Raw genomic sequence first — 20,608 nt, forward strand, 5'->3', positions numbered from 1 at the left:
AATCTAATGAAGGTCATTTGGGCCTTCTCAAATGCTCTTTCAACTGAGAGCCAAGTTGCTACATACTCTGCTATAGGATCTTAAGAGGTTGCGGACTGCCTGGAGGAATACATCTGACCTGTTGCCCTCCTCCTCTATGCTCCGGACAAATAATTAAATACAGAGTAAATTGGCAGACTATCGGAGGAGTCGTAACAAAGTTGCTGGGCTTCATCCACTGTTCAAATGTGTCTATTCAAAAATAATGGCTTCATAAATGTCCTCCTAAAATCCAGATATCCAGTACAAATGAGCATGTAATAACTGATACTCTCAGAAATCATTCCACAAGCTGGACATCCTCTGTCACTATTCCAATTGCACGTCCATTGTCTTAAGGCCAAAATAACCAGGTGCAAAATTGGTATACAGAGTCTAATGAACTTCGGCTGGACAACTTCTAGATAGGATTCATACCAGGGAGTAGCTTTTCGATCCCAGTAATTGCTGAACCTAAGATTCTGATTCACTTTACACAGGATATGATGCAAATCGAATTTTTCCCTCAACATATGTTTCAAAAAGGTCTTAGATGAGGAGTTGATCATGGACTGCTCACACCAGAAAACATCCAGCCCTAAGCATCAACTTCCTTCCTTATATCTTCAAACTAGGGGCGAGACACCCCTCCGGGTTGGCTAATAAGATCATTGATTGCCTCCCTATATTTAGACAATCTCTCAGTTCCCCAAATCCTTACCCAGTAATGGAGAGAGGGGTTCGGATCTGCATAGCAAGTCCACCCTCTGGAGGTCATACTCTAGGAAAACTTGAACAATGTACATACTTTGTTTTTGAGTCACATGTTTTTTCGATCTGACTGAATAAAAAACAATATGGAACTGTGTGTACCTTTGTATGCCTTTTATACCTTCACCCCAAGCTCAGAACGTATTCTCCCAAGTGTGAACTTTATTTAAACCACGGTGTGCACTAGGTGGTTACGAAATGTTTGAACACACATAGGGCCTGTAGCTCCATTTCCCAACTATAGGCAAATGTAACAGAGAGGAGTCTATTGCTGGTGTGATGCGCAGTCAACATAGATAAATAAGTTGAATACATTTCAAAATCCTCACTAGGCAATTTGTTCACCATTAGCACATTTTTAGGCTTGCAGATTAGTTTGTTGGTTTGTTTATTCACTTTTTATGCGCTCCAGACCCATAGGTAGCAGGGCGCAGCAATAAGAAAATGTAAGGCTTACAAGGTTACACAATATACAACATATACATATACAATATAAAGGCTTATGTAGTTACAATATATAATGTACAAATATACAATATATAATGTACAAATATACAAGTTACAAAGTGTTACACTGGGTGTAGCACTAAATCTCAAAAATAGATAAGATTACACATGAATTTAAAAGCAGTGACGTAGAATTGAGTGAGAATAACGGCTGAGTAGGAATACAGCCTAAAGGGTGGGAGACTAAGGGTCAGAGATAATATGTTTGATAGCATTTTTTCTGAAGTGTAGGTAGGGTTGGTCAGCTCTCAGGTCTTGTGGCAGTAGGTTCCATAGTTTGGCAGCCTTCACTGGGACGCTATTACCACCAATTGTGGTGAGCCTGTATCTGGGTATAGCCAGGCAATTCACATTGCCAGATCTGGTTGGTCAGAGAGAGATTCTTCTATGAAGTTTATCTGTGAGGTAGCTTGGGGCAGCGTTATTTAGAGCTTTGTGGGTCAGTGATAGCGTCTTTAGTTGTATTTTGTTGCCAGTAGACAGCCATTTATGTTGGCGTTTGAAGGAGGTGATAGGAGTTATTTTATTTATGCCAAGTGCTGCTCTGAAGGCATCATTTTGTAGTGTTTGAAGCCTTTGGATGGTGATTCTCTTGGCACCACTATATAGGGCATTACAATAGTCAATTCTAGAGAGTATGAAAGCTCTAGCCGGGATCAAGCCGTTGTCGATAGAGAGGAATGGCTTGCCAGCTCTGATCAGCTTGCAAGTGTAGGCTGTGGTGGAGGCCAGGGATTTTATCTGTTTATCAAAGGACAGTGTGGAATGCAGGTAGAAACCAAGGGGTTTTACATCCTTGGAGACTTTGATGGTGTTCCCGTCGATATTGAATGAAGAACATTCCTGGCCTAGTTTTTTGATGTTTGCCTGTGTGCCCATGATTATCAACTCATTCTTATCATCGTTCAAGCATAGGCCATGCGTGGCCATCCATACCAGGATGATAAGATATACCATGTTCACCAATTCCGTGTCCTTGCTGTGATCCCCAGAGAGCAGGAGGAGAATCTGTACATCATCCGCGTAGTTAGTGTAGATGATACCCAGATGGTCCAGATCATCAAACAGGGGTTTGGTGAAGATGTTGTATAGAGTTGGGGAGACACAAGAACCTTGAGGAACACCGCACAGGATGGGAGTAGGGTCTGTGGCAGCCGATGGAGAGAAAACTCTCATGGTTCTCTCGCTCAGGAAATATTCAATCCATCTGATAGCCTCAGAGGAGAAGTGAGCGGCCGAGTCAAGGTGTCTACAGAGGACCTTATGGTCCACTAGATCAAATGTGGCTGAGAGATCAAGTAGGAGCAGAAGTACTGCCTTCCCTTTGTCTCTCAGCTCATCAATTTGGGATTTTAAATCAATTAGAGCGGTTTCCGTACCGTGTAGTGGGCGGAAACCGGATTGTCTGTCTCCTAAGAGTTTATGCAGTTCTAGTTGTTTTTGAATTTGGTTATAGGCAGCTTTGTCCAATATTTTAAGTAAGAATGGTACTGTGGTGATGGGGCGGTAATTAGTAGGGATGAGAGGATCTAATGTCTGTTTCTTGAGGAGAGGGAGCACCCAAGACTGTTTTAGGTTAACAGGGATGGTACCTGATGCAAAGGAGGCATTAATCACTTTGGCGATGAACGGAGATAGTTCTCTGGCAGCATCTTTTATTAGTTGTGCTGGGCAGATATCGCCTTTGCAATTGGACGGCTTCAGTGAAAGGATGATTTTTTCTACTTCCAGGGTAGACATTTTGGTGAAGTGGAATATATTATTGTGTGCCATAGGTGGATCACTGGGCAGAGGGTTTTTAGGTGAATGCTGTAGATTCAGCTCTTCTTTTTTTCTGAATTTTATTTTGGAGCATGTTGATTTTGTTTGCTAGTGCAAGTTGGATGTCTGCGCAGCAAGATTCATCCTTGGTACAGATATCGGGTATAGCTATTGGTGACTAATTCTTTTAGCATGGAGAAGAGTTTCTTCATGCTAGAATTGGATTTGGCAATGCGCTCATCATAAGAGTTACGTTTTGCCCGACAGATTTCATTCTTGTAAAGCGAGGAGAGCAAGGTTAATTTAGCTTCATTATCACTAGAAGGGCAAAGTCTCCAATTGCTTTCACTTTTTTCTTTTCAAGAGGAGTAAATCTCTGAGTTGAGGCGTAAACCATTTATTTAAATGGGCTTTTGGTTTGCTAGATCTTAGTTTAAGAGGGGCAATTTTATCCAGTGTAGTGAGCATAATATTGTTGAATTCATGGACTAGGGTACTAGGATCAAGATTTTCTGGTAATGCATTTAGAGTAGGAAGGATCGCAGGGATTACTTTATCTACTGTGATGCTTTTTTTGTTTCTGGTTAGACATGGTGGTGCTAGTGGAAGGAACGTGGGAGTAGGTCTGGTGGTAGATAAGTGAAAGGACACCAGTGAGTGGTCTGTCCAGGATAGAGGCATGATGGATGAGATAGTAACTGTGCAGTTATAATCCGCTATCCAATCCAGTGTTCTCCCCTTTAAGTGGGTGGGTTTATTAACTTTTTGAGACAAACGTAGTGCATTGATTGTGTTAGCTATATCTGTAGCGTTTTTATCCAATGGGTCGTTAAAGCCTATGTTAAAGCCCCCTAATAGGAGTAATTGAGAGGATGGATTAAGGTTGCTAATGAGTATGTGGTGCAGATCCTCCTCTAAGGTACCAAGAGGACCAGGCGGTCTGTATATTAGGTGAATGGTGAGTGATTGCGAGTTGTTTATCTGAAATAGAATTTCACACGATTGTGATAATTGGGTGAGGGCTAGTATAAGGGCGAGACACACTTTAGAAATGATGGCGATATCACCTCCTCGGGTGGCATCTCTGTCTTGTCTGGCTATTATGTAACCATCTGGGATGGCTAACATAAGCGATGGTCCTGCCGCGTTATGTAGCCAAGTCTCAGTAATCTCAAGGAAATCTAGATTACCTTCTATGATTAGGTCAGCATGGGCGACGAGCGATCTCGCATTGAGAAGTGCTCCTTTAAGTGGGGGGCTCAATTACAGCTTTGACTTGGATAGGTTTGGCTGTCATATTATCAAATAGCTTACGCTTATGATTATTAGTTTGGGGGACATTTATGTTGGAAATAGAATGTAGAGGTGACTAATTGGTGTAACTAGGTTTCAAATTATGTTCATAGTTAGTTTTCAGGTTGGTAGGAGGTAGGGATCTTCTCAGTGGTTCATGTAGTTTTGTTAACCTGTCACGGAGTCTGAGGTTTCTATTAGAAACAGTGCAAGGTAGAGAGGCATAGGTTGCTGCCCCTGAGGCACTGTTGTATGTAAATTGGAGGGGAGTGGCATTGTTCGGGTCTGTATTTGTCCATTTAGGTGGGCTGGGATCTAGGATAGGTGCTAGAGGAAGCTTAGTGAGGCATGCTTGGCTTCTAGTACCAGCGTGTAATGTGGTAGCCATAGTGCAGAACAGAAATGTTAGAATTAACATCTTTCCCACATGAGCAGCAGGAGTCTTAATAGGTTTGTTGCTCTATCACAAGACAAGTAAATTACTTAATCCCAAGGATTGTGAAATGAAAAGATACAACTTCTAAAGCACGGAAACTTCACAAAACCAGATTGAACCAACTGTGTGATGTCCCAGGGAGAGAAATATTCCATATGCATGCGTATTTACCAAAGCTGAAAGGACGAGTGAGCTAACTACCAAAAGCATAAATCATTCTAGGATTGAGGAGTTTATACTATGGCTTACACTGGGGCTAACTGGACAATATGGTGCAGGCCTGATTAATGTATGCACCTTTTCTAAGGTCTGCCAATTATTACAGATAAGCAATCTGAATTGCATGCCGATAAAAAACATTATACAAGATAACACAATTGGTATTATAGTGGTGAAGGTGGCAATCAAACACAGGGCTCCTCAGTGTATAGCTAACTACGTATATTATAATGACAAATGCAGCATAGTTATGTCAGGTGTCCATTGACCGAACAAATGGATTGCTCTGATGTAAAACTGACTGCCAACACATTTAGGGTGCTGTGGAAATCCAGTTTCATTTAGTAAATGTAATAGAAATCCTTTTAAAAGTACAAAAATCACACAATACAAAATGCTGCAGAAAACCATATAAATCAACACAGGTATATTTGAACATCATGAACGTTATGCATACGAAAAACAATTACACCCACACATTGATTATGGAGTAAACCTCCTCAAGGAACACTGTACTCATGTTTTAGGTTTTATTTTGGTGGGAAGGCAGTATTAGCACTTTTGGAGCTAAATATAAAGTTATCAGATGGCATGAAAGATTGGGAAACAAGGAAGGCAATATGCAATACTGCATAAAGTGAAATCCATGAGAGGCCATTTCAATGAACGACAGCTTTTTGACTGTTGTTCATCAGTGAATGACTAAACGCAACTGACTATTTAACAAAGGGAAAAATAAGTCATGTATTTGATATAGTGCGCTGTAATATTTTCTGAATTGGGAAAGGCTACATGCCGTTGCGTGTGCCAATGAAGTCCTGTGCAAAGCATAGACTCCGCTCAAACAGTCTATACATGTATTTAATCACGTGTTATTTATAGTTAAAAAGGGGGCATAAAGTTTAAACATTGTTAATTCAATTAGCCAATACTTAAACAGGAGGAAAACATTAAGTGCTGGTAAAAATAATTAGAACAATTTAAAAGCTCAAAAAAATAGGTCAAGAAGAGAATGACAAAAGTTAAATAGAGGTGGGGAATGGAAGGCTTGATTTTTCCAAATTCATGCTTATATATGAATACTAAGCATTAATATTTGAGTACGTATATCTGAAATGATAGTGTGCTAAGACTACCAGACCAGGCCCTTGGGTTCCTTTAGGCATTGCTTGTAAACAGCCTTGAGGAAATAAAATCTTGGTTTCTCCATAATCCAGTCTGTTCACTTCATCGAAATCCAGTGAAGGAATTAAATGAAGCGACGCTATTATTTACGGTTACCTAGATCTTGACCTCGTAATTGATTTGATATCCTTCTTGTCGTCGTCTAATTTCTTGTCCTCAGAAGATTTAGAGTCGTGCAGATTCTCATCCCCTTCGTCGTCGGACTTGATTTCAGAGCTACCCGGCGACACACTATGTCCCAGTCCACTTGCGAGACCTGCACAGAAACACAGCCTCCCACTGTAAACATGCCTATTGAAACAGGACAGCATACAAGCACATAAACGATAAATCATACATAAGAACAACATAACTGAAATGAAGCTTAAATGGTGAGGGAATGCAGTGGACGTGGGCTATGACTGGCAGCTAAACAAATTCATGCATCTTTGTGTCTGCAATTTTCAAATAGGCATTGATCTTTCAAGCTTGGGACGCTGTTTTAAGATTCTCCTAAATGTCTGCTTTCCAGTAAGCACCCTTCTTATGACATCATACAGATAGGCCAGCATAGAATCCTGCAGCAATTACACATTGTGTTGCCCACACACCCTCATCTACACTATACATGCATACTCATTTTACTGCATTTAACAACACACGAGTGCAAAAGTCAATTAAGAAATTAACCTCCCCCAGTCAATGTGTCAGTCACTTAATTTGAACCAAGAACAAGAAAATATAGCGGCACACATTGCACATGTTGCAGCAATTGTGCTTCATTGAAATCAGATTACAAAGGTATTAAACCTGAAGGAATGCAGTACTATCCACTCTTCTTCTTGCACATACCGAGATCTGATGATTAAAAAACATTCTTATAGAGGCTAAATGTGCCAACAGGCTGCCATAATGGAGTGGATTTATATAGTGAACACATAGATGTTATGCAGCAGAGTCTAATGAAAAAGGGTCAGATTGGTGAAATTCTGAATTGTGTACCTTTTGCGTGGCCCTTAGAAGACTACAACATTTTCACAGTATTCACAGCTGCATCCATGCACAGAAGGGTCACCTTTGTTCTCTATTTCATGTGCGATTCTTTCTTGGTCCTTCTTCTACCATCCTGGGAGCGGGAGGTCCTGATTTGAGTTTTGCCTTCGGCGTGAACCCTTTCTGCAGCCTGCTGAGGCTTCAGTGTGTCTGCGAGAACAGGAAGCATGAGACGATCCCGACACTCTGCTATGCTTTGTCTTCTGGTGTGCCTGAAAGGAACCAGATCCCACTGAGGGGCTGGTTGCCTTGGCTGGACAGCTACCTACCCCTTTCTGTAAACTGCAGGGAGAGTTTGCAGAGGTTGAGTGTGCAATACTGATATAAAAGGTGAGGTTCCTGAGGCAGAAGTCAAATGCTGGAAGATCCGAAGAAGACGAGACACACCTGCAGCCCCTTCCAGCAACAGCAAAGAGACCACTGCTCACTGTGAACCCATTTTCGAATCGAAGAGGACGGCTCTTTCCCCTTGGCTGGAGGGAACAACTACTTATAAGACTACCTGCAGAATGAGCCATAACCTGACGTGCTGTGCGACTTTCGTTGGCTAGTCTGTCGATACCTGGGGACCTCCGACCCAATTGCAGTGTATCATCTTCCCATTGACAAATCCTTGCCGAACTATGGTGAGCTCCAGTTGGACCTCCAGAAGCAAGTTCCTCCTCCCCAAAGTCCCCTCATCAGAGTGCAGGACCAAAAATTGAGGCGATTTGACCGATCAGTAAATGTTAATCCTTCGAGCTTGTGAAGAGGCGCCAAAACTGCAGACCGACATGGGAGTATGAAGAATTCCTTGCTATTGGTCCTTTCTCTCAAGTGCTGCTGCAGCACCCCTTCCAGAGTCCCTCCTTTCGTCACCACGATCAAGGAAAAGGAGACCGGGTCCATTGCTGTTGCATTGTGAATGAATCCAGCTGCATCTTTTTCACCACTCCTCAGGTACTGTGAGATTCTGGGTAGTACTAAACTCAAGTCATTTTTTCGAGTGCTGATTCCATTTTTTGGGTTTTCCCCCCTCGTACTGTTCGCCCAGACCTAATGCTTGTGCGCCTTTAGGGAGCCTATCGCAACGTCTCAAACGTTTTTGAACCCCAAAAGCATCAGACTTACTTGTAATCAAGGAATTCCTTGGCAGGTTGTCTTTTCTGCTGCTGTGCCTTACCTGCATCCTCTCCAAACTGACTCTGAAGAACTCGTATCTAGTTAGGGATAGGACTGCTAAAGCCTTCAGGCCATTAAAAAGAATGACAAGTCTTTGAAAGTATTGAACTGGAATCACTGGTGCTGAATAACCCCTTTTTATTCCGACAACAGAACATTTTCTGAGTTGCTATGACAAGTGATTTTACTTACCATTGAACTGCATAATTCCTTAATATTGGTTTAGTCACCTGCTAATGTTTTCTATTGTATTGATTAGGTAAAATAGTACTTACTCACCTGAATATAACTTTGCCATGTGTATATAAAATACATGTCTATTTTACTATAACTACAAGAGTGTGAGTTTCTTTGGGCCTATGTATTTACTGGGTTCACTGTATTTACCTACAGCTCATATCCTCCTAAAATAAGCCTGTCTGCTAATCCCTTCTACCAAACCTTAGGGTAGTACAGACTTCTACTATAAATTGGGTACTGTAGTTATAGAGTCTCACCTGTTGGTAGACTTGAGGAAAACTCCCCAAACAGCCACCACCATAGAAAAGTGACCAAGTCCCTTTTCGGGTATCTTTGCGGTGGTCAAGGAAGATTGGATGTAGAGCGGAGACCCGACTGGGGTTGGGGTTTTTGGTGATGTTCTGGGGGTTAGGGAAGCTGGAAAGCTGTATTGGAGGAGGGGTGTCGAGAGGGCGTGGCTTGCAGTGCCAAAAAGAAGATGGCACCACCGAGAGAAGAGGCTCAGGTGGCTGGTGGAATGCAGCCAGGACACTAGCAGTTCTCGTCCACGTGTCCTGCCACCTGATTGGCTGAGCGCCTTTCCCCATGTGGGAATATATGTTCACCCTCATGTCAGGGGCTCCTCTACATCTCAAGATCTGCAAGAAATCGCCCAGTCCCAAGTTTTCCTCCTGGTATCTGCTTTGGTGAGTATGTCCTATCACTGGGTCCTTTATTCACAATATCAGCTATTGAGGTAGGTACTCTGACATACCCATGCCAGAGTGACTGCTCCACAACTGCCTGTGAGATAACGCCTTTCAGACAGCAGTGTTTTTTTTATCTAGGGAGAGGATGAAAGTGAATAGTTTCTTACCTGTAACTCCATTTCTCCAGCATTGGTATCTTTCATGTATTCACATGCTTAGAATATTCCCCGTCGTCAGACTGGGACCCTCGGTACACATATATAGTCTTTTCCTATAGGAAAACTTCCGACACTTTTGTGTCCTATCTACGTCCTTTTAGGACCCGCCTACGCATGCTCCATAGGTTGTCCCAGTATAAGAGGCCCGCCCCCGCGGCTCCCCTTCAGATTTCGGCCCCTCCAAAGTAGGAAGGGTTAAACTTATCACGCAAATACATTGCATTCCGGGGAGGTTGGCGGGCGCATGTGAATCCATGAAAGATACCAATGCTGGAGAAATGGAGTTACAGGTAAGAAACTATTCCCTTCTCCAGCATTGGATCTTTCATGAATTCACATGCTTAGAATAGATTGTATAGCAGTAACACCTGAAACGGCGGTGAGAATGTAATGTAATATACCCTTACCATAATACACAATGCATATGTACAGCAGGAATAAGTTTACTCATATAACCTTACCCACATAAAGTATACTGTCATCAAAAGGTAGAAAACAGACTCTCCACAGCGTGGAGCTTACCTTACTGAAACAGATGGCGCAGGACAGCTCTTCCCATCTGCACCTCGTCCGCATGCTGCCTGGCAAGGCAGTAGTGGCGGGTAAACGTGTGGGGCACTGACCATGCCGCAGCCTGGCATATATCCGTTAGCGGAATTCCTGCCCATAATGCTGCTGAGGAGGACGTTGATCTTGTAGAATGGGCTCTAGGATGCCCTTGCAGCGGCCTTCCGGCCTTGGAGTGGCAAAACGCAATCGTCGATGGGACCCATCGAGCCAATCCTTGTTTAGAGATCGCTTTTCCCCTCGTCGACGGACCATATGTGATGAACAGTTGTAGAGTAGACCCGAGTTCCTGTGTACGATGTAGGTAACATTTCAGAGCCCTCTTAACGTCCAAGGTATGAAGAGCTTTTTCTGCTGCCGATGATGGGGTCGCGAAGAAAGTAGGTAGAACAATGGACGAGTGTTTGTGATACACTGTCGGAACTTTTGGTACGAACGTAGGATTAGTTGCCAGGACCACCTTGTCCTTAAAGAATCTTAAGTATGGCGGGTCTACGACCAGCGCTTGCAGTTCCGAGATTCTCCTAGCTGATGTGATAGCAATTAAGAATGCCAACTTCCACGATATGAATTTCATGTCCGACGTGGCCATAGGCTCAAAGGGCGGTTTCATTAAGCCTGCCAACACTGTGTTGAGACTCCAAGTTGGAGGGAAACGTTTTACCGGCGGAAAAGTTCGAAATAATCCCCTCATGAAGTGTTTCACAAGTCTGTCGCTGAATAGAGGAGACGACTGTCTCTTCCTCATGAACCTCGAGATGGCCGCCAGGTGCACCTTTATCGATGTGAAGGATAAACCCCTCTCCCCCAAGAGAAGCAGGTAAGGTAGAACTTGTTCCGGCGTCACCGTCAACGGTTGTAGGCCTTGCTGTCCTCGACACCATTCACAGAACCTCTGCCACTTATAGGTGTAAGATTTGTTAATAGAAGGGGCTTGAGCCGCCTGCAGAATTTTTTGACAATCCTCCGAAACGTCTAACGCACCCAACTCCGAAAAGTCAGGAGCCAGGCTGCAAGGTTGAGACTGTCCGGGTCGTGATGCCACACCGTGCCTTTGTACCGGGATAGTAGGTTCGGGACTCTCGGAAACGCTATTGGATGTTCCAGCGACAGGTGAAGCAGGTCGGAGAACCACGGTTGCCGCGGCCAGTACGGTGCCACTAGAATTACCCGGCAACTGTATCTGCGTATCCACTGTACTGTCCTCCGTATGAGGGGGAACGGAGGAAAAGCATAAAGGAACATGTCCGTCCATGGGAAGGAGAATGCCTCCCCCATGGAACCCTCCTGAGGCCATCTGCTTGCGAATTGCTTGCATTTCTTGTTGTCCTTGGTTGCGAAAGCGTCCAGAGGGGGGGTGACGCCATTTCTCGAACACTTTCATCAGCTGAACTGTGTCCATTTCCCATTCGTGTATCTGGGCCATGCTTCTGCTGAGGGAATCTGCTTGCGAATTCCTAACTCCCGGGAGATGGTGAGCCACGATGGAAATCTCGTGCCTTAATTCCCAATGCCATGTTTTCTGGGCCTCTATGGAAAGAGTTCTTGATCGCGTCCCTCCTTGTTTTCTCAAATAAAACATGGCCGTCGTATTGTCGGTCAGTACTCGTACTCGTGATCCCTTGATGTGTGGTAGGAATGCCTTCAAGGCCCATCGTACTGCTCTGAGCTCTAACACGTTTATGTGTAGGAGTGACTCCGTTGGAGACCAGCGACCTTGCGTTTGAAGAGTACCCATGTGAGCTCCCCATCCGGTTAGGGACACATCCGTGACTATGGTTCGCTGAAACTCCGGTTCCTGTAGGGGTACACCGTCGTTCAGATTGTGGAAACTGCCACCACTGAAGGGTCCGAAGCTTGTCGTCGTCGGTTATCTTGTCTGACCACGATCCTTGGGCCTGCGTCCATCGGTCCGCGAGGAATTCCTGGACTGGCCTCATGAATAGGTGACAGTTTGCTACTAGATGGATGCAGGATGCCATGGCCCCTAGGACCGAAACGTTGTTCCTCACTGAGAGCCTGTTGGTTTGTCGTAATCGGCTCGCCAGCTGATTGAGTTTTGAGGTTCTGTCGAGAGAAGGCTTCACTAGCCCTAACTGGGTCTCGAACTGTGCCCCCAGGAACACCAACGTTCTCGATGGCCGCAAAGAGGATTTTTCGAAGTTTATGGCAAATCCCAGCTGTTGTAGAAGCTGCATGGTGGCTTGCAAACTTGTGTTGGTCGACGCTGGGGAGGATCCCCTTACCAGCCAGTCGTCGAGGTATGGGTATACGTGGTGACCTTGCTTCCTTAGCCAGGCCGCTACTGGGGCCAGGCATTTTGTGAACGTTCTGGGGGAGGTCTTGAGCCCAAAGGGAAGAACCGTGAACTGGTAGTGAGTCCGCCCTATTACAAATCTCAGGAATTTCCTGTGTTTCCGACACATTGGAATATGGAAGTACGCGTCCTGTAAATCCAGGGACGCTAGAAAATCCCCTTCTTGAACGGCGCGGATCACTTCCTGCAGCGTGAGCATTTTGAATTTTAGGCTCTTTAAAGACTTGTTGAGATCGCGTAAGTCTAAAATGGGACGCCATTTGCCGTTCGGCTTTTTTACGACGAAGTATCTTGAGTAGACTCCTTGACCCCTCTGTGATGTTGGAACTAATTCTATCACGCCCTTTGCTAACATGAGAGTTACCTCTTGTTGCAGTATCCTCAGATGGGAATGAGCGGTGAACGCAGGTGGAATGTGCGGAGGGCTGTGCTTGAATTTTAGAGAGTGCCCGTTCCTTATAGTGTCCAGCACCCATTGATCCGTCGTTATTCGTTCCTATTCGTCAACATATGCTGACACTCTTCCCCCCAGAACGGTGTGTTGTCTGTCACTGCTGATCTTTATTTTGCTCGTCTCTCGACGATGACGGATAGGATGGTCTCTTCCTGGACGTCTGGAAGTTCCGGCGTCGGTTTGCCGTTTGGGAAGCACGCCTGTATCCCTGGTAGGGGTAAGCCGACCTGTCAAAGGATCCGTCTCCAGACGCAGAGAATCTGGAATTACCTGAAGCCCCTCTAAAGGGACGAAAAGACTTGTAGCTTCGGCCACTCTGGAGGGCACTCAATGAATGTGCCGTGTCCGAGTCCTCTTTCATTCCCTTTAGGGCCTCGTCTACCTTCTCTCCGAATAGAAGGTCTCCCTCAAAAGGCATATCTAATACTTTGTATTGTACCTCTGGTCTGAAGTAGGTACACTTAAGCCATGACTCGTAATACGACCCCATTATTGACTTGCTTGAAGCCTGACTCAGCGAGGTCCACCGCGATGTTTATTGCGTGATTGGAGGCTTCCTCACCCTCTCGGACAAGTAACATCGCTGCCTTCCTATGCTCTTCCGGAAGATGATCCAGCAACGGCGCTAGCCTGTGCCACATCTCTCTGTCGTATCTGGCTACAATAGCCAGAGAGTTTGCGGCCTTTACTGTGGTTGCTCCCACGGAGAGCACTATTTTGCCAAAGGCATCCTGCCGTCTTGCTTCATTTTCAGGCGGAGTCGTGCACTTGTGCTGGGCCTTCGCCTTCCTCGCCGCTGCCGCCAACACCACCGATTCCGGCGTTGGTTGGGAGGATAAACACTTGGGGGTAGACTCTGGAGCCTTAAACTTTTTCTCGAGGCGTCGTTTCACTGCCGGTTCCGAAAAGGGGCGACGCATTGTCTGCAACCCCTCCTTCCACACGTGGCCTAGTATTGGTATTGAGAACACAGACCTCCTCCTCTTACCCATGTGGTCGAACAAAAAACAGTCCTTTTTCTGTTCTTCCTGGGACAAACCAAATTCCTTACACACCTTCTCCATCATAGAATGGAATGATGCAATGTCGTCCGGAGGGGACGGGTGAGCTGGGCTTCTTGGGGTTTCTAACTCCACCTCTGACTCCCAGGTTGGATCCCTGGAGGGGGATGATGAGATATCTGACATGGCTCCCCTGTCAGACTCCGAATCTGGCAGCTCACCTTCCTCTTGGGGTGCCAGTGCTGAGATTGGCGTGCGTAACTGCGTCTGTGGACGGGACGGGCCCGGCTCGTCGACGGGTGACTGTGGCAGGTTTGCCTGAGGTAGTTCTGGTCCAACGACTGTACCAAAGACTGAAGCGTGGACATAATTTCCAACGACAAAACAGATTGAGGATTGAGAAGAGGGGCAGATACCGGTATACCGGATCCCCTCGTCGACGACTTGTCAACCACTTGTAGCCCTAGGTCTGCCGGGCCAGCTATTCTCCCGCTCTTGTCCTCCCCCGAGGACAGCGACACAGCCTGTTCTTGCAGTAAAGTATCCGGGGGGATCGGATCCAAAACTTCAGGCCTATAGGCTTCCAGTAGAACCCCCGTTGACGAGGCCACCGTCGCAGTCGTTGACGGTGGGACGGTGGATACCACATGTGTCAGTGGCAGGGTGGCCGATGACTGGACCGCCGTTGACGACATTGACTTAGCAGGTGGTTTAGGTAGTCCCGCCTTTTCCACACTTGGCCTGCCTTTACTCGACTCTCGACTCGAAGTCGATCTATGGTGATCGCCCGAGGAGGATTTCGGCCTTTCCTTGTCATACTTTTTTGATGAAGATGACGATTTTTTCGACGAGGACTCTCTAGCTGAAAGACTCCGAGATGAATCTTTTTCCATCGGTCGTGATTTCTTCGCCGGTGGTTCCGACGAGGCAGCGCGGTGTGATGTTTTCGCCGATTGTGTGGAGCCTACCTCCGAAGGGGGGTATGCCCCCGCTCCATCATTCAGCCATGCCACCAGCCGACGATTTCGGTCTTTGAGGGTCTTTTGAGAAAACCCTTTGCATATGTCGCAGTTATCAGCCGAATGATGAGGGTGGAGGCAGTATATACAATCCATATGTCCGTCCCCCTCGTAAACTTTTTTCAAGCCGCACGTCGCGCATGTACGGAACAGCGCTTTTCCTGCCATGGAGGAAAAATGTCCTCGAACTCCAACTCCAGGTACACAACCTTGTACAAAATAGTAAGACGACGCGAGGAGATCCCACTACTTTGGAGACGGTTGAAATCTGAAGGGAAGCTGCGGGGGCGGGCCTCTTATACTGGGACGGCCTACGGAGCATGCGTAGGCGGGTCCTAAAAGGACGTAGATAGGATACAAAAGTGTCAGACGTTTTCCTATAGGAAAAGGCTATATATGTGTACTGAGGGTCCCAGTCTGACGACGGGGAATATTCTAAGCATGTGAATCCATGAAAGATCCAATGCTGGAGAAGTGTGTATACTTCCTCTCTGTATTTGCCCTTCACTAACATTTCTCAGCCCCTTTTAGAATGATGTGCTAGTGGATAGTTCTCTAAACGGACTCAAGATTGGTCCTTCCGCAGAGCAGCTTGTTTTGTTTCCGGATTGGTTTTGCCTCCTATGATGTTTCATTTAAGACATATTGTTTCTCTTTCAGCAATGGTTAGGTCTTAATTGGGATACAGATTGTTTAACAATTGGCTCCAAGCCTTTAAACAGGGTCATGGACATTAGGGCCATTTTCAATCTGCAAATTAGTTATGACGCAGCTCTTCAGTATTCCACAGTGTTCAACACCATTTGGACAAGCCAGGTTTACTCCCTCAACCACCAGGAAGTTGTCTTCTCCCTACTCAAAAAGGTACGGTTTGTTCCCAATGTTCTGGTGGATTAGTTAATGTCCATGCTTGTAATTCTGCAAACTCCCACAGTGCATTTTCTATTCGCTATTCCACCGTCTTAAAGGGGCCACGGTTAGAGTGCTACTTAATAAAACAGTCTCTGCACTCAAGGCTCTTAATATTTCTGTCTTATACTTTCAAAAGCAGTCCGATTTGCATCTTTCATGTTATTAGATTATGGCCATCTAGTGGCATGCTGACACCTGTAGTACCTGATCAACCCAGTCTTCTTGGCGCATTGCCCACACGTGAATAATGGGAAGTTTCTGCAACTAACCACAGCAGACACTGAGAAACTATGCTCGGGACAGGAACTTTTGAAACTATTTACCCTGTTTTTGGAGGACACAGACAACCCTGTGGAGACGAGAAAAGCCCAGATTGTTCGCAGCTGTGAAACTGATATAGGATTATATTACTATACAAAGCTGGTCATATGGCTGAGGGCGTTAAGTGCTTACTGCAAAACATCTGTTTCTCCTTGAGGTTATAAGAACCTCAGGCCTCCAATCCCACTTCCATAGATTGAGTGACATTAATTTAGGTAATAGCTATGCCATGAAGTGACACAACTGCAAAAGAAATGTGAGATTCAAACAAGTTATCATCAACGTTAAGTGCACCATTCACCACAGCACTATTGCTGGAACATCTGCAACAACATTACTGCACTATATATGCTTTAAATCAGAAATGCGAGTCACTGCCGCTGGACAATTGGATATTCGTGCAAAGAAATCAGTAGGGTATAATTATCCCAGTTATTTTGACTCTACGTGTTCAAAGTTCAACTGTGTGGTAATTTGGTGATCCAAAACCAAGGTTCGTTTGGCAACCCAAAAAAGCTCTGATCACTGCCCATGGTGCACCATAGCCTACATGCTTACTACCAACAGATAATGGATTTCAGTACTTTAATATCCAAGTGAAAAGTTCTATAGGTGCCCGGGGCAATGCCAGTGTCTCACTGATTACTGGGTGTCACCGCTTTAGCAAAATATTTAACGTATATTTGGGTTAAAACAATCTCCCTTCAGCAAATGCCCTTCCCTGTGAGCTAGTTGATTAAATACAGTTTTTGTAGATTGGAAGAAGCAGACTTTCAGAAGACATAATCAACACCTTGTTTCTCTCTGATCTTTTGGAGCGCTTCAATGCTAGTCATCTAGAGTGGAAGATTGATTACCGTCTAGTGAGATAGTAAGGCACACAATTTTGCTTAAGTTAATACATGGTGCAGCACAGTGAAGTAATATGCATTTTGTTGTAGAAACCGAAAGGAGTCAAACCAAAACAGATTGGGTGTAAAATTCAAAATCAATGTGTTTTTCTCTATTGAGATTCCGATTTTATGTTAAATTGAATAATTCTGAATACAGAGTGCATTTCTTTATTTAGCAAAGCCCAAGTTTAAAAATATTATTTTGAATCAACCACTGGGTGTTTTCTTTTTTATTGCTGCCCATAACGGTTAGTTGCAAAAGTAAATTGACTCATTTTTTCCCTACTGACTTTAATGCAGTCTTCATCTTTCATTAAGTTTCCCTCAAGGGTGGGCCTACACAATCGATTTTTTGATTGAAAACTCAAGTGCGCTGTAATGAATATAAAAGAAAGGGATTAGGAAACGGAGCATGATGTAATGGGTTGCTACGAGGGGGATTTAAAAACTGACATTGGTAACCCACATGTAAATCTTCCCACCTGTCCTCCTTATCCCTTCTTACCCCACTAGACTGGAATGATATCCCTCAGCCATCACAGCTATTTAATCAGTGGAACTGTTCAATATGATACACAAACTCTCCCCAACGATTACATGAGCCTATCCAATGGCCGGCTCACCTTCCTATCCTAAATAAATGAATAACTCACGGCTTCCATCTCACAGGATTACGCAATGCAAACTGTAATTCAGTAAATATTGGCCCATGGCTCTTAATGTCAGAATATTTATGTTTTGTCCCCCTGTATCTGATCTTTCTTCCTATATTACCCCTTCATGCCGAAATACCTTACTCGGTCCCAACATGCATATGGTAAAGGTACCCTACTCAGTAACTGCCTCTGCACTTAATTACTTTTTAACTCTGAACATTATCCCTGCTTGAATACAAATATTAAATAAGTTTGATAGAAGTGGGACCAGAAATCCAGGTGTTCTGAGATAGATGCTAAGGGAAGGGATTCAAAACCCAAGTGTGCTAAGGTGGATAGTTATGGGAGAGAGGGAATCCCAATTTTGCTGAAATGATAAAGCGATGCCTAGGTGAGGGATTCAAAAACCAAACATGCTAGAATGTGTTAATAGGAATAGTTTTGGAAATCACATGTAAGCTGTAAAGAAAATCTAAGAGGAATGGAAAACCCCAATATGTTGTAACTGCGGGATAGGAAACTCAGGTGTTCTGAAATGGATAGAACAAGGTTATATCTGAAACTCAAGTGTTCTGCAAAGGATAGCTTGAAGAGTGATCCGAATGCCGAATGTGCTCTCATTAGATGGTTAGGAATGACAATCCTAACACAAATATCCTCTCGTGGATGGTTAGGAGAGGGATTGCAAACCTAAATGCGCTTTAATAGATGGCTTGTTCAGTAATGGAGGGTAAGAAGAGATCTCTGAAATGCTCATGTGCTGTAATGGGAAGCTTGGGGAGGGATTATAAGCTCAAGTGTAACGTAATGGATTGCCTAAAGAGGGCAAAACACCCAAGGGCACTAGGAAAGGGGTGGGAACGCCCATTGTATTCTAATTGGTGGCTATGGGCGTTGTTGGAAATCAAAGTGTGCTGTAATGGCTGGCTAATAGAACTAGGGAAAGTCAGAGATAGACCACCATTACTTTCACTCTTGAGTTTATATATCTGTTCTGATTTTGTTTGTAAAGGTTCAACATCTAACAACTACACTAAAAACATGTAATGTACTATTACTGGATCCTTCAAATGTTAAATAGGTATGCACTGTCGAAGAGACATTGGAATAGTGTCTCTGTGTAGTGTAAATTGGGATCATTAGCCTTGAAAAATATAAATTAAGCTCATCTGAAAGAAAAAACAAAACTAATGTTGATAGCCTATGCTAACAATCAAATTGAATGTATTGTTTTGAAACATGCCAAACACAAACCCAGTTTCTTCATAGTGTGCTTTTGCAGCCACAGAGGGCTATCCTTTAGGATGAATGAACTAAAAACACAACTTCTCAACATAAAGGATAAGAAATGAAATGGGCAGTAACACATTCCTATCATGAAAAGTCCTTGTTCTGTTATTCAGTCAAAGGGAGTGGCATTCATGATCACACAAAATTAAGGATAGGCACAGTTTCCTTATAAAATAAATATATGACAAACATGAATTACCAAGTAACAGATTTGTATCGTTTTAGTGTAGCATGCCTTTCATCTCCTATACTTTATTTGCTGGACCAGGGTATTACACAATGCTTATTTTGAAGCTAAAAGGGTGTTGACAGGGGCATACCGGTCATAATAATCCTGCTCTGTGTGCACAGGTACTCTTGATACTCCATGTGTCGATGTCTCTGAATAGATGAAAGCCATAGTAAGACTATTACTGTGCAACTAACATTTTCGTCCAAGGCTTGCAAAACTGTGAATACTTTTTCATAGATTAGCAAGCAGTCTAGGTTACAGAGGAGGTGGATGAGCTGACAATTCCATGGAAATCAAACGATTAAGTAGTGCTGGACTCATCAGGGAATCTGCCCTTGATTGCATCTCTAAACAGTAATGTTTCATGAAAAAGTTAATAGAACACACGTGGCTGCCTTGCAAATAAATCCTAAGGGAACATTTGCTATAAACTCAAGGGTTGCCCCAGTATCTCTTGTACAGTTTTCCTTGGGAGCGAATGGAAGAGTTATGTGTGCTTTGTTATAATATTACTGATGCAGCACGAATTCCAGTGTGCAATGCTTGCCTTGATGACTGAACAGCCTTCTGGTCTTGTAGCAAAAGACACAAAGAAGTCACTGCTCTTACACAGTGGATTTGTCCTATGTATGTAAAACATGACCATCCTGTGTATTTCAAGAATACATTAAGCTCTTGCACCACTTGTATGGGGGCACTGGAAGAAGGCTTTTAGTTTGATTTATATACATGATATTTTTAAATGCACTTTAGTGAGAATCGAGAAGCTGCACGGACGGCCTTGTATTTGTGCACAGCTACAAAGGACACATTTACTGAGGTCTACGCAACTCACTCAATCCTCAGATAGAAGGGGCAGCTTTGTAGAAAGCAGCCTTATAAATCGGGAATTTCCGAAAAGCGTTATGCACAGGCTCAAAAGGTGGACTTATGATGCTATACAACAGTGCTGGATTAGACACAGGTTGGTATGAGTGTTTGACAACTTCCATAAAGCCTTCACAGTACTGGTACTTTACATCAAGAACCTTTTGTTGGGAGGGAGCGTAAGCTTCTATCACAGCTGAATTAACTTTTAGTGAATTGTTGATGAAACCGGAGTCTATGTCACTATACCTGCGATGAAGTATTCTGAAGGGTCAACCTCCTTTCTACAAGAGAATTCATTTCCACGTATCAAAACAGTAAACTCTTATAAGGTTTTCTTGCCTCTCAAAGTATGTCCCTACTCCACTGAGGCAAATGATCATGACCAAATTCTAAGACCCCAGGAGCCAGGGTAAACCATTCATATTCTGTGGGTTGGTATGCTTTTGCTGTATTGGCAGATTGTGTACAGACTACAGCTGGGCAGGATAGGTGGTTGTATAGACATTTGCAGCAGGTAGGGATGCCACACCTTTTGGGCCAATGTAG

The 20,608-nt window shown here is 44.1% G+C and overlaps 1 protein-coding gene across 17 annotated transcripts in view; it reads right to left on the reverse strand.

The window, feature by feature from the left end:
• TCF4 (transcription factor 4) overlaps window positions 1-20,608 on the reverse strand; it is a 1,236,777-nt gene that overhangs the window by 12,453 nt on the left and 1,203,716 nt on the right. For 12 of the 17 annotated variants that reach the window (XM_069627021.1, XM_069627024.1, XM_069627016.1 and 9 more), the window contains one exon: window positions 6,287-6,446. In XM_069627021.1, the coding sequence (XP_069483122.1) occupies window positions 6,287-6,446 (160 nt within the window). The remainder of the gene's footprint in view (window positions 1-6,286; window positions 6,447-20,608) is intronic. The other 5 variants (XM_069627025.1, XM_069627019.1, XM_069627017.1 and 2 more) reach the window with 1 other exon arrangement.

Source organism: Ambystoma mexicanum, chromosome 6p (assembly GCF_040938575.1).
Source record: "Ambystoma mexicanum isolate Mex_15411 chromosome 6p, UKY_AmexF1_1, whole genome shotgun sequence".
Lineage (NCBI taxonomy): Eukaryota > Metazoa > Chordata > Amphibia > Caudata > Ambystomatidae > Ambystoma > Ambystoma mexicanum.